This window comes from Mytilus trossulus, chromosome 1 (genome assembly GCF_036588685.1).
Source record: "Mytilus trossulus isolate FHL-02 chromosome 1, PNRI_Mtr1.1.1.hap1, whole genome shotgun sequence".
Lineage (NCBI taxonomy): Eukaryota > Metazoa > Mollusca > Bivalvia > Mytilida > Mytilidae > Mytilus > Mytilus trossulus.
The window spans coordinates 112,331,815-112,347,257 of NC_086373.1; the positions used below are offsets into that span (position 1 = coordinate 112,331,815).

Genomic DNA, 15,443 nt, shown 5'->3' on the forward strand with positions numbered 1-15,443 from the left:
CGTCCGTCCAAATGACCTTGAGTAGAAATGAATTGCTAGCATTCTCAATTTTATTGAGTAGAAAAATTTCGGCAAAGCTGTCTTGGCCTCTATGAAAGAGAATGATTTTTTTTATTTGGTCTGCTTCTTGATAATTTTGGCGTGTAACTTGTAAGAAATGTTTTGAAATATCAATAAATCATTCTCAGCGACGCAAGGTCAGATCCGGTATTTGTTTCAGTATATCTAGTCTTTTATGAATTTGTTTCGGTTTTTCCTTTTTTTATGTGTTTGATTTTTCTTAACGTCTTGATGCTCTTAGTTCGAGAGTAAAGGCTAATCCACTTTTGTGGAGACCATTGAGCACTAAGCACACATTTTAAATAAGTGAAGCTAGTTAGGATTGACAACAGAAAAAGATTATTCAGAACATTTATTTAAATTTATCCATAAAATTATTTTGCGAGAATCTAGCTAGCAATTTAATTTCTGAAATTGCTCACAGCTGAGATAACTTGTTGATGTAATTATTGCAAAAATGTAGCAACGTGTAATTTTGCTAGCCCCTCGTCACTTCCGGAACAGCCAATCAGAATATTATCTTCGTTATCAATGTACAAACTTAATGGGCGTGCAACAACGTCTTTCTCGGAGAAATGTGACAAAAAGTCTCCGTTTATCGATAGTACATGTATTGTATCATTTTTAAAGTCGGTCACTAACACGAACCCGGTTGTTGTTGTCGCGATATCTGAGGGAGTAAAAGTTGACGTTTCATTGCAACCGTTTATACTAGGATGCCCATTATATATCCATTTCAGGTTACCCCATGCTCCTAAAACTACTACCCTTCCTTTATAAAAGAAATGTATGGTGTCAACTACACATATATCACCATTGATATTTGACTTAATCACAGCTGGGACAGAAAATAATCTTTTATTGTCAACATCATATTCCACCATTCTCATGAGTGTGCCTTTCATGTCTAGTATCATAATTCCCCTTCGACTGTCTTCTGTGAGTTGAAGCGGTGTGCCCTTGTCCATAAAACCTATCATAACGTTTTTCTCTGTTGTGTAAATTCCTCTGATATAAAAAGGTGGAATAGACGTAAATGTTTCAATATTGCCATCGATATGTACTATCTCTATTTTACTGCTACCAACGCTAGAAATAAGAAGTTTATTGTTGTTAAAATGTGTCACACCTAGAACTTTTACATTTTGAATTAGCATTTCGGATGACATAAGACCGTCTTGGATTGTAAAAGTTTTTAAACATTGTTTATCTGGACAAAACAAAACTCTCATTTCATTGTTAAAATAATCCAATCTTACGATACCTTTTACGTCTGAAGTTAGGGTCTTAGTCGTCTTCAGTTCTGGGATTTTAACTACCAGTCCCATTGCAATATCAGCATATATCGGCTTGTTTTCGGTCCACATCATTTGATTAAAATAAACTGGATCATCTTGGTTTTTTGGCAAAGGTTCTTTTGCGTGGATTTCGTCACTGGCAGTAAATATTGACAAAGCAGTTTGAGAAAGAAGCGCGTTTTCAATTACTTCTTTTCTTTGTGATAAGTCAATCTCAATTTCTGTATTTTTTTTCTGTTGTTTTGTAAGAATTACTTCTTGAGGTTCCCACATTTTATTTGCTTCCTCTACTAGTTCTGTAGCGTGTTTCTCAATTTTCGATGTCATTGCATCTCTCTTTTGTTCAATTTTCATGCGTACATCTTCCAACTGAGAATCTCTCTCTTTTTTCATCTTTTCGAGTTGATGTCTGTTTGTGCTAAAGATGTGTAAATCTTGCTCTACTGCCAAGTATTGTTGTTCCAAAAAATGTTTCTTCTCTCTATAAACGTCTTTTATCTCAGCAGCATCATGACTCTTGTGCTCCTGGAGAAAGCATTTGAAGCATACAAATATTTTACAACCTCTGCAAAAAACTACCGCTTTCTTATCCGACTTGTGGTTGGCACACTCTATATTTATGATATCGATTATCCGGGCTACTTCATTGCCATCCACTGTATATAACTCCTTCAAGTCAATAACCTTATGTTCACCAGAAGATCTGATCTTTCTATGAAAATTATTCTGACATCCATCACATAATGTAATATTACAATGTAAACATTTCGATTTACCAATACCGTCGCAGAATTGACAAGTAGCAATGTCTTGTGCTTTATACGTGGATTTCTCCATATTTACATATAAGTCTTATTTAACACAAACAAACCAGCGTTTTTTACTTCAGTAATTCGAGTAGAAGATTCGTCTTTCTTTAATGTATGTATAAGTAAGCATCGCTATTAATACTTGAAAACAAACATTTAAACCGTACATAAACACATATTTAAAAGTTTAAGATAGAAAATAGTTGTGTGCAAAAAGACTTCAAAAATATGAGAAGTTTATATAAAAAAAATGTTCATCAAACCGCAATCCATAATGCATCCTAGATTATGTTTTACAGGTTAACAATTTTTGAATGAATCATCCATTCATTAGTAAATTCTGTTGGTTGAAGGACTGTCAAATGTGCATACCAGGAGATAATACATATATTTCAAAGTTGTGTTTTTAAAATGTACTTTGACTTCATTCCCTAATTTTTTGTAGAGCAACATATTAGGAAATCATTTAAATCACCAATCCTCTTTCGTGTCTTTCAAAGAAGCTCAATAGTAGTATATACCGTTCAGTTTTGGACCCCTAAAAAAACCTGGGCGCACACATAATTTATTTATTTATCTTGATTAATGATAAGTTTATGTGACAGTTGTGATAAAGCTTTATACTTAGGACTATCAACATAATATCAATGATTAGTAAAAGAAGGCGAGACATTTCAGCGTGTGCACTCTTCTTATTAAACACACATTAATATACATCATGTACATTAAACAGCAAAATGAATATTGATGCAAGATGCCAATCAATAATAACTTTTACTCTTTTATCTATAGGACAAGAACTATAGCAGATACAGAGAAATTATAAACAGCAGAAATGATAGGCAATTTAAAATTTGCAGAAGCCAACTAAACCTAAATGGTAAGGCCACTTTTATTCTTTTAAAAGTTGTTGAACTTGAAAGATGATTATAATGATTACTATCAAAATTAAAAGATGTGGTATATTAATTATGAAAACTATCATGGCTTTACGGAAGCAATTGTAGGCCTGTGACGACCTTCAATAATGAGAAAATACATACCCTATAGTCAAAAAAGGCAGCTATAAAAGACCCAAAGATGAAAAATTGAAACAATCCAAACTGTAAAACTAATTGCCTAGTTTATTACAAAATAAATTACAAAAAATAAATATGACCGGTATGAAACAACAACAACAACCACTAAATTTTAGTGTCAGACTAAACTTACAAAAACTACAGGCTCTGAACTTTGGACAGGCACAATAGGAATATGGCAAGGTTATACAAAAATAAGATGTGGTATGATTGCCAATAAAACAACTCTCCACCAGACAACCAATGATGTAAATTTCCTGCAAACACAGACTGGACTAATGTAAATCAACTAATTTCTCACGAATTCTTTATTTTGCGTTTTATACTTGTTAGTCTACATCACAGCTATTTATTTTCGCGAGTTCAAGTTTACTTAATGTATTTTAATAAAGAAAGATACATATGAAAAACATTTATTGATGTTTCTCTCTCTATTTATAACATTTTATTTGTTTATTTTGTGTATTTATAGGTGATCAGACATCTTGGTTTTCATGATCAATAGGTCATTACTGAAGAGGAAACTTAAAGTTGAAATTTATTTACAAAGTGCATAATTGGATTAATTTGAACTGGAATGTGTGCTTTCCTGCAAAAAAGAAACAGGAAATTTCATCATTATCACATGATAATGACCATAAACAAAATGGAGTTCTATCATAAATACTAAAAAACACTATTGCAAAAATGTTTTCTCTTAGAATTGCAGGAAAATGTTAAGTGAATGGAATAATGTATTCACTGAAATTCTTACGTAGTGGATTGAATAACTGTACACAAGCTGAAACAGAAGAAAATTTTAATTTAAAATAACACGAAAAGCGTTTATTTTATTATTTAATCAGCAAATATATAAACAAATTCTTTAGAACACCACAAATGGTATGACATTCATATTGGTTGCTTATTAATGTACTGCATTGAAACATTTACAAAGAAAACAGAATCGTTTGCTGCAAATTTTTTTTTTAAATCAAAGTTAAATGTATATAAAAAGTATGAACAATACCTAGATCTAAACAGTCAGACTTTATCAATTTTCAATGTCATTAAAATGTTGAGTCGAACATTTATGAAAGTTTTGAATATCATTTGCATCAATTATGCAGTCTTGTTATAATTATATTCATACTGTTTGTATACATGGTATAGTGAAGAAATGTTTAACAAGTCAAATTTTCTTTTGAGGAAATACCTTTTCCTTTTAAATCAAGGGAACACATTTCCTTAAGAGAAATTTGATGTTCAGAAATTTCCTTAGAGGAAATTTTAAGAACAATGATTTCCCTAGAGGAAATTTGTTGTCTTGAATTTTCCTCCAAGGAAAAAGTATTTCCTCCAAGAAAATTTGAAGCTACAAATATTTCCTTAGAGGAAATTTGTTGTCTTGAATTTTCCTCCAAGAAAAATTTGAAGCTACAAATTTCCTAAAAGGAAAAAGTATTTCCTCAAAAGAAAATTTGAAGTTTCAAATTTCCTCAAAGGAAAAGAGGTAGGGCCAATATGCAGAGGATTTTTTTCACAGAAGGGCCAATTTCAAAAAGTGCCAACAGAACAAAATTTACTATAAAAACAAAAAATAAAAGTGCTTTTTGATCAATATCTCGATTTACATATAGTATGATATGTGTGATCAATAGTTAATTTAACCCTGAAAAAGGCTAAAAGTCCAATATCCGGATTTTCAGGTGTTTTTGTGTGGAAAAAACAGGGAATCCCCCAAGAAGGACATTTGAAACCAAAACAAAGTTATGCTTTTTATGACTGTTGTTATTCATACTACTTTTTACTTCAAAAATGAAATTGGTTTAGTGTGTCCTTGTTACATAAAAAACTACTTTTAAAAAAAATTGTAACATCGATAAATTGTACCGATATAGCTTCTAAATAAGAGTCAGAATGATAAGAATCGCCGTAGCTCCACCAGTAGAGCACAGAAATGTTTTATTAAACCAAATGGTTATGAATTTTGGAGAGATCATGTTGATGTAAACGAAAGTGAATTTGTTGACATTTGGAAACAAGTGCATAGTTATTGGAAGCCATCTGACTGTATTGATTTAGATTTTAAGATTGTTCATAACAGAATTTTTACAAATATTAAACTTAAGAAAATAAGGATATTAGACAGTGATTTATGTCAAAGTTGTAATAACGACCAAGAAGATTTATTTCATATTTTTCTAACATGTGGAAAATTGAAAGAATATCATGATTATATATTCAACATGCTTTTTGAGTTGTTTGTAAAGTCTGAAATAGATTTGTTTCAAAAGTATACTTACAAGAGGATTTTCCTTCTTGGAATGACAGGAACAGTTAAAGGTGTTAATATTCATTTTGTTAATTTCATCCTTTCTGTTGCAAAACTATGTGTTATGAAACAGAGACAAATGATAAAAAACAATGTAAAAAGTGTAAATACAGTGGAATATTTCAAATATACTGTGAAACATTATGTAAGATATTTCTATACATATTGCAAATATACAAACAGACTTTCTGTTTTTAACAAGAAATTTTTAAATGATAATTGTATTGTTTTATTGGATGAAGAACTCCTGATGTTTTATTTGTAAATATGTAGTAAAATAAGATAACAGAATGACATTTTGAGATTTGAATTGAACAGTTATGTTATATGTTTGTTTTTAAGATATTGTAAATTGCAATGAATGTTTTATTGAATAAAGATAAAAAAAAAAAAAGAGCACAGAACTACTAATAAATAATGGTTTTGAAGAAAGGGTTAGAACCTCGCTCTGAAATTTTGCATTTTTGTGTGTTGTTATATTAAATTTTAAAGTTTCTATTATATTTTTCTGATGTTTGCTTGATTCATAGAGTCATTCTGGTTCATTTTGACTATTCAGTTAGTTTACTAGTATATAGTTTTACGTGTATCAAAGAAAAAATAATGTATCGCTTATTGTGTGCAATCCTATGACTGTCCATACTCTTGAATTACTTTCTATTCATGTGTTTACATTATTACATATATCCAAGGGACAACTGCTGTCAAACTGATGTAGGTGCCTGTACATAACCAATAACACGAGAATTAATTCTATAGAAATTAAGCCTAAATGTAGCGGGTATATACACATAACTTAAAAAAAGGCCATTGTATACAAGTTTCATAACAACAAAAACAATTTGTCGAAACCTTTTTTGAACATGGTATTATATGTAACAAATGCAGTCAACAACAATTTTGTCGCCAAATCACAAACTGTAAAGATACTAGTACTGAATTGTTTACCGCCGTCTATACACGGGTACCTAACTCATCAGAAAAATAAAACAACATAACAGAACAAATCAATTACACTACAAATCGTGATTGTAGGTAAAACATCAAGAAGCTGTTGTATCTGTATCACAACGAAGGGCCGATTTGTTAAAATTACAGAAAAGGCAATAAAACATGAAGTAGTAACACAGGGTGATCTATGACCAACTGATGTAAGATGTTCTCCGGTTAAAATATATACATGTACATGTATTTTCTTGTCTTATCTTATAGACGATAAAACCTTAAAAGACCAGGACAAATACAGATATACATATTCGGAATGAGAAAATCACGATTTGAATTAGTTCGATATTATTTGGCTCCTTGACAAGTTACATGGTATGGCACCTTGCATAAAGGATGTTAATAATAAAATAAAATCAATATTAAAAAATCAATAGGCATGGCCTTGTTTTTGTAGGAATACCTGTTCAAGGTATAAGTTACTTACATACAGTACTGATGGAATTACTGCAAACACCGCCAATGTCCTCAGCCGAGGCCATCCGTCATCATGTGTTTCGACCCCTAGCTCGGTACACTCTCAGGATGGGGGGTCCACAGTGGTGATCAATCACTGCGCATTGGTGGTGGGTTTCCAGCTACTACTGTCTCTCTTCATCCATATCCAGCAAGACGCTTTCTCTGCTGCTTGGCCTAGTTTCTGTATTGCTGTTCTTCTTTGCCGGCCAGTCACTCCTACTGCAGAAAACAACCGCCACACTGACTGTGCAGGGAAGCCTCTGCAGCCAACCTCAACAGGAAAGTTCCATGTCTGCCATCCTTTATCTCTACATTCTGCCAATAGTTCGTCATACTTTGCCCTCTTTCTTTCATTGGCTTCGCCACATCTCTCCTCCCAGGGAACAGTCAGCTCAATTATCATAACCTTTTTACTGCCGGAAGACCATAGAACCATGTCTGGTCTTAGGTTGGTTGGTACAATGTCCGGAAATTGCAGCTTTTTCCCTAGATCTACTTCTAGCTGCCAGTCTTTAGCCTGATGTAACATTCCTGATGTGTTCTGTTTACTTTTCTGGCCTATTTCCCCCTCCTTCACAAACTGGATTTTCATAGGTTTGTTCTTAGTTTGTTTTGCATCTCTCCTCTGTTTCTCTATCACTTCAGCAAGTTCCCTGAGTACTTGGTTGTGTCGCCATGTATATCTCCCCTGTGTGAGAGCGATATTGCATCCTGAAAGTACATGATGAAGTGTTCCTCTATTTCCGCACAAGGGACAATCTGGTGTTTCTGATAGTTTCCACCTGTGCAGATTAGATGGTGTTGGTAACACATCATACACTGATCTCAGAAGAAACTGTAATTGGTACTGAGGATATCGCCATATTTCTGACCATGTGAGGGATCGTTGTTCTAAATCCCATCTTGACCATGCGCCTTGGCACCCTAATTCTACTGTCTTTGCTTGTCTGTTCTCTTCTTCTCTAGATTTTACCTCTCTTTGAACTAAACTTCGTCTTTCTTTAGTGTTAGCGTTTTTCCAGTAGCAACTTTTTGATGTTCCAAGGCCCTGTCTTCCTACTGCCACCGTTCCTATGATATCTTTGTGCCTTAATCTACTCTCTGCCTCTGAAACTGCTTTTGATGCTGACCACTTTCGTCTTGTTCTTACTTGGACACCTGCTGTTCTTACTTTGTCGTCTTTTGATTCTTTCAATGTCATTACAAGGCGAGTTTTGCATACTTTGAATTCTTCCACTATAGATGTTAATGGGAGCTGCAACTTTGTGGTCCTGCTGTACAGTCCTACAGTTGTAAAACTTGGAGGGACACCTAACCATTTCCTTAGATGTCTGTTGATGGTTCTTTCAAGCTTCTCAACTGTTGATAATGTAATTTCGTACAACATAAGTGGCCATGATATCCTTGGCAGGAGTCCATGTTGGTATATCCATGCCTTTAATTTCCCTGGTAGACCTGTCTTATCGATGTTCCTCATTCCTTCTGAAACCTGTTGTTCGATTTTCCTGATATTGTTCTTATCACTTAAAGAGTCATCATACCACTTTCCTAAGCACTTGATAGGATTGTCTATTATTGATGGAATGACTTCCCCTTGCACCTTCAGTTCGACTTGGTGTGTGCTCTTCCCTTTCCTTATTATTAAAGCTCTAGACTTCCTTGGTTTAAAAGCCATCCTTGCCCATGTAACTGTCTCTTCCAAAGCCTTCAACACCCATCTAGCCTGGACATGGGTATCTGTGGTGATGGTTAAATCGTCCATAAACCCTCTATTTGGTGGTTGTCTAATGTCAGTTGATGTTTTTGGGCCTCTAGTTTCTCTCTCTCCAGATTTAATAATCATATTCATTCCCATGACAAACAAAATAACTGAGATGGTACATCCAGTAACTATTCCTTTTTGTAGTTTCTGCCATGTTGTTGTGAATGTGCTTGTTGTAAATCGCAGCTCAATCCCACTGAGATAGCTTCTTATTACTTTCTTAAAGTGGTCGGGAATATGATAATGGTCTAGTGACTCCTGTATCAGCATGTGAGGAATAGTGTCATAGGCGTTTGCCAAATCTAGCCATACTACTGTAAGATCTTTCTTGTTTACTTTGGCCTCTTGAATCAGTTGTGAAATGATGCTTGTATGTTCAATGCATCCTGAGAATCCTGGTATTCCGCCCTTCTGTACTGAAGTGTCTACATAGTTGTTATCTGTCATATATGATGTCATCCTTCTAGCCATAATAGAGAAAAAGATCTTTCCTTCTACATTCAGGAGGGAAATAGTTCTAAATTGTGTGATGTCTTCTGATTTTTCCTCTTTTGGAATAAAACACCCCTCTGCTTTCTGCCAACATGATGGTATCTTCCCTGTCCTCCACACCACTTTCAGTAGCCTCCACAGGTGTTTCAAAATCTTTGGACACTGCTTATATACTTTGTACGGGATGCCATTTGGTCCTGGTGATGATGCAGACCTGGCTTTCTTTACAACATCTGATACTTCTTTCCATCATGGTTCCTTAATGTTCATTGGTATCTCTGGTTCTGGCACATTCTCTATCCTTTCACAGTTACCTAGATGTTCCCACTGCCTTTCGTCACTGTGCGTCTCTGATAGATGTTTTTCCACTTCCTCTTTTGAGCTTTTTACTGATCCCGCCTTTGTTCCGTCCAGTGTTGCTTTGGTAAACTTATATGGGTTGGCCACAAACATTGCTCTCTTCTTCCCTCTTTCCTTCCTAGCTTTTCTAATTCTTTCTGCTCTTTGTAGATTGTTTCTTCTTTCCCTCAGAATTGATCTTAGCTCATTCAATCCTTCTTTCTCCTCCTCATTTGCTCTTTTATACTGTTTAGTGACATCGCTTATTTCAGTTCTGAGTGTTTGTATTTCTTGTTGACGTCTGTTATGTTTGCTGTTACCCTGAGTGCTTTCTCTTGTTTTGATGTTACTGCCTCCAAATCTTTCTTGTCCTACTGCATATATAAATGTTGACAATGATGATATCTTTCTCTGTACATCTCCTGTTAGTGTGTTATCTAAGATCTTATCTAGGTCTTCGTCAAAGATCTCCCATCTCTTATCATCTGTTGCTGGCCATTGTATCTTTTCTTTCCTGCTGTCTGTCGATGGTGTTTTCGCTGGTTTCTGCTGGTTTCGATTCCCTTGCTCCTCCTCAATGTTGATCTGAGTAGCTTCATTAGGTAAGAGGTCCTCAGCACTGTGGTGTGCTTCCTGGCTGTGGTCCTCCGCCGTCTCATCAGTGTTAACTGTGCGTCCCCTTTGCTGCTTCCCAGAACCACACTTAGTTCTTGCCTGGTGTATCTTCAAACCTTTTAAGTTCTTGCAAACTTTTCCACAATGACACTTGGTTTCTGCCGTTGTTCCAGTCAAAGTCCGTTGGATTAGCCGAGTTGTTACCGTTTTGTCCTGCTCAATGGGTCTTTCATCCTCCCCCCCTCTCGGAACACCCTGGGGGTATTGCTCTTTATTCTGTTCTGTAGCTTGGTATGGTGTTCCTTCACAGGAACAGTGTGTTGGGATGCCAACCCTTCACACCCTTGTTTCAGTCTTTCCTGAATGCCATCTGTCTCTCCAGACGTCACCATTCTATTCTTGGTTGTCAGCCGGTCTTTCCCAGCTGTCACTGGTAGGTCCAGGTTACAAGTTACTTACATACAGTACTGATGGAATTACTGCAAACACCGCCAATGTCCTCAGCCGAGGCCATCCGTCATCATGTGTTTCGACCCCTAGCTCGGTACACTCTCAGGATGGGGGGTCCACAGTGGTGACCAATCACTGCGCATTGGTGGTGGGTTTCCAGCTACTACTGTCTCTCTTCGTCCATTTGCAGCAAGACGCTTTCTCTGCTGCTTGGCCTAGTTTCTGTATTGCTGTTCTTCTTTGCCGGCCAGTCACTCCTACTGCAGAAAACAACCGCCACACTGACTGTGCAGGGAAGCCTCTGCAGCCAACCTCAACAGGAAAGTTCCATGTCTGCCATCCTTTATCTCTACATTCTGCCAATAGTTCGTCATACTTTGCCCTCTTTCTTTCATTGGCTTCGCCACATCTCTCCTCCCAGGGAACAGTCAGCTCAATTATCATAACCTTTTTACTGCCGGAAGACCATAGAACCATGTCTGGTCTTAGGTTGGTTGGTACAATGTCCGGAAATTGCAGCTTTTTCCCTAGATCTACTTCTAGCTGCCAGTCTTTAGCCTGATGTAACATTCCTGATGTGTTCTGTTTACTTTTCTGGCCTATTTCCCCCTCCTTCACAAACTGGATTTTCATAGGTTTGTTCTTAGTTTGTTTTGCATCTCTCCTCTGTTTCTCTATCACTTCAGCAAGTTCCCTGAGTACTTGGTTGTGTCGCCATGTATATCTCCCCTGTGTGAGAGCGATATTGCATCCTGAAAGTACATGATGAAGTGTTCCTCTATTTCCGCACAAGGGACAATCTGGTGTTTCTGATAGTTTCCACCTGTGCAGATTAGATGGTGTTGGTAACACATCATACACTGATCTCAGAAGAAACTGTAATTGGTACTGAGGATATCGCCATATTTCTGACCATGTGAGGGATCGTTATTCTAAATCCCATCTTGACCATGCGCCTTGGCACCATAATTCTATTGTCTTTGCTTAAAATAGATGATGTGACGTATTTTTATGTACTATAATAAGCATCTATCGGGCTATTAAAAACATGCTTTACCTATCTTATCGAATGAAACAAATTGCCGGCAAATCGTCCCTACCTCTTTGAAGCCGCATACTTCCTCAAAGGAAAACGAATTTCCTCTAAGAAAAAGGATTTCCTCTAAGGAAATAGAATTTCCTCAAAGGAAATATTTATGCAGCAAATTCCCTAAGGGAAATCTTTTTCCCTTGAAAAAAACAATTTTCCTTTGAGAAATTGCTGAAAAAGGGGTATACCTTTTTCGACAGTGGTGCTAGAGCCAAAATGTTTTAGGACAAATATCAGGGAGCCAATACCAACCAAGTTATCAACTTCATTTTGACTTAACTCCAAAAATTAAGGTGACAACTTTTGCACAGCGGAATTGCAAACTTGTCCCGGAGACAAATCTGCTTTTCTGAGATGTTTTATAAGGTTAAAAAAATGTGTTATGCCCTACAGCTTTCCATCCAGCTAAGGCAGGAGTATATTCTCTTTTATTCTCATATATCCAGTATTTGCAACAAATTGTAATTTTTCTGAAGAAAAAAAAATCAAATGGAAAATAATGTTCGTATTGTCATATAATATGTTCCCATGGGAAGAAAAAAATGTTCCTATGGGAAGAAAAATTGTTCCCATGGGAAGAAAATTTGTTCCCATGGGAAGAAAATTAGTTCGCATGGGAAGAATTAATTTCCATGGGAACTCTAAATTTCCCATTGGAAAAGTAATATTCCCATGTATTTTTTTGATATCTTGTAAACCGACAAAAGCAGATTTGCCGATACCGGAATGGCAAATTTGTCCCTTACAGTGTTTTATATAGGTATGCCCTTTCCCCATAATGACGTCACTGTAAGTATGGAAGATGAATTACGATGGATGCATGTGAGCAATATTTAAGAAATGAATGCTCTTTTTTGTAAATTTATTGAGGTGTAAAAGCGACTGCTGCGTTGACCGAAGTACATTTTGTATGAAGCGCGGAAGTGGTTCATACTAAAAATGAGCGAACGGTCAACACTTTTACAACTCTATAAAGTTACAAAAAAAAGCATTCAATACTTATAATAACATTTTTACTTATAGGATAATAAAAACACGCCTTTTATCAAGTTTTTATTTCATTTACCTGTGTACTTTATTGTGGGACCTCGTGTCATCTTGAATGAAAAGTTGCATTGAATAATGTAATTGATTAAGGAATATATCACGAGATTGCTAGTTAGCCAATCAGAATAACGTATTATAATGTAACATACATCTAATGTAATTATTTGGATATGAACAGTAGGACGTCGAACCGTGCCAGTTCCGTGAGTCAATCCGAATGCATGCCTGCAATCTCAGGGCGTGTTTCCATTATTGGTACGATAATTAATCAAGAGCATGTGCCCCAATATTTGTACCAAATCGAATTCTCGTTGAGGGACGAAAATCTCAAGATATGTCGCCAGAAAGATGACCACCTGTTTTGCTTATTTTACTTTTGCCAGAAAGCTATAAGAGGAGATTGTATACATACATGATATATGCAAAAAAGGTAAAGATATTTCAGTGCAATTCATGTCGAATGGTGTATGCTTGGCCGAATGATCTTCGAAGAAAAATGGAAAAAGTACATGCCCAGCAGCAGCAACAAAATCAGCAGCAATCTCCACAACAGCATCAACAGCAGCATTAGCAGCAACAAAAGCAGCAATCTCCACAACAGCATCAACAGCATCATTAGCAGCAACAAAAGCAGCAATCTCCACAACAGCATCAACAGCATCATTAGCAGCAACAAAAGCAGCAACAGCAGCATCATGATTACCTTTTGTATTATACAACAGTTGATTGGTAAACGCCCAGTAGCTGACATTCCCGACATCTTTTCAACTGATGTATGATGATATGTGTCTGAATTTAATACGATGGCTTTAAAAAAAAATTAAGATCAAAATAACATCAAAGCTGATCGATTGTGTACCAAATTATTAGAATGAAAATAGTGCAATGAGTTTTCCATCGTTGGCAATCAGGTCATCCGATGAGAAGTTATTCAATAAGTCTGCCATCTTGATACTCTTACATTTCATTTTCACGTCAAAAGCGCAGAATAGTCCACATGTTTCGAAAAGTCAGGTTGAATTGGACATCGATAAAACGGTGCTGGGATCCGTTAACGATGAGAACATTTCATAAACGTTGCTGGTATTTCTCTGGTGCCTCTCCTAGTATAGAAAAATAAAAGGCCACCCAATGAGATCCGTCCTGGTTACACTTGTCCATGTTGACCATGAAAGTTTTAGGTCTGTCACTGTCATAGGCTGCACTGCAAATGGTTGTCGACGTTCCCCTCAAAATTTCCTCTAGTACCTCGCCAGACATTGGTAGGCGAATCGATTCAGTTCGACAGTTATGGTTCTCTAAACCCCGATAATGCGCGAAGTCTGCAAGCTTGACATGCTATTAGACCCTCTCTGTCATTTATTATATCTGACGTTGTACTTTCAATGTTGGAACTGTCGTCGCCGTCCATTTCTTCAGAGATGTCGACTCCATTGTTCGTCTGCAATACATCAGTTCGCATTATTGATGTTTCTGAACTATCGTGGCCCTTCATTTCTTCGGAGATGTCGACACCATTGTCCATCTGCAAGACATAACATCGCAGTCTTGACGATTCTTTCGTTCCGTAGGGTCTGCTCGTCGTCTTTTCAAATTTCCGAAGAAAGAAGTCAGACCTAGTCGGATATATCTGCCATCCTAGGGTCATGACGGGCTGCCGATCTATGGGACTGTTAAAGAGTACGAGGTAATGACAGTTTCGTCTAGGGTAAGGTCTTTTTCAAAGTACAAGTTTTGATTTAAAACCACTACCGACAAATTTCTGTGATGACTGCCTTCCGTAAATAGATCGTTGATTATTGGATCTTTAGCCGACGTGGACATCAGATCATTCCAAATAATCATATTCTTCTTGTTGGTATCGAAAAAGCCGTCACTTTCTAAATCACCTTGGATACTTTTCTGTATTTCTCCATAAAGAGCTGCCATCTCTTGAACAACCACACGATTCTTTCTTGACACGGAAGGCACATCTTCATTACTCGTTGTAGCATGTTTTTCATAAAATACGCTTTCCGCACGAGGTGGGTCCAGATACAGTCATGGTAGACGTGGGATAAAAAACATAATATCTTTGCCGATAAAATTATTGTTCCTCTTTAATTGGAAGGAACTGCTGCTGATGTTGCTGCTGTTGCTGATGTCGGGACAGTTGCTACTGAGGTTGTTGTTGCTGCTGAGAGAGCATCTGTTGTTGCTACTGCTGCTGCTGTTGATGCTGCTAAGACATTTGGTGCTGTTGCTGCTACTGCTGTTGCTGCTGCTGTTGTTGCTGCTGTTGTTGCTACTGCTGCTGTTGTTGCTGCTGTTGTTGCTACTGCTAAGACAGTTGCTGCTGTTGTTGCTACTGCTGTTGCTGCTGCTGTTGTTGTTGTTGCTGCTGTTGTTGCTACTGCTAAGACATTTGGTGCTGTTGTTGCTACTGCTGTTGCTGCTGCTAAGACAATTGCTGCTGTTGTTGCTACTGCTGCTGATGTTACTGCTGTTGTTGCTCCTGCTAAGACATTTGCTGCTGTTGTTGCTACTGCTGCTGCTGTTGCTGCTGTTGTTGCTACCGCTAAGACAGTTGCTGCTGTTGTTGTTGCTGCTGTTGCTGTGCTGCTAAGACAGTTGCTGCTGTTTTT

The 15,443-nt window shown here is 36.7% G+C and overlaps 2 protein-coding genes across 2 annotated transcripts; both read right to left on the minus strand.

The window, feature by feature from the left end:
• Positions 1–506: 506 nt before the first annotated feature.
• On the minus strand, positions 507–2,195 carry LOC134706001 (uncharacterized). The gene has a single exon (XM_063564716.1). The coding sequence runs from the start codon at positions 2,193–2,195 to the stop codon at positions 507–509; it is 1,689 nt and encodes a 562-aa protein (XP_063420786.1).
• Positions 2,196–7,115: 4,920 nt separating this feature from the next.
• LOC134706007 (uncharacterized) lies at positions 7,116–9,257 on the minus strand. The gene has a single exon (XM_063564721.1). It carries the CDS (start codon positions 9,255–9,257, stop codon positions 7,116–7,118), a length of 2,142 nt encoding a protein of 713 aa, XP_063420791.1.
• Positions 9,258–15,443: the final 6,186 nt, after the last annotated feature.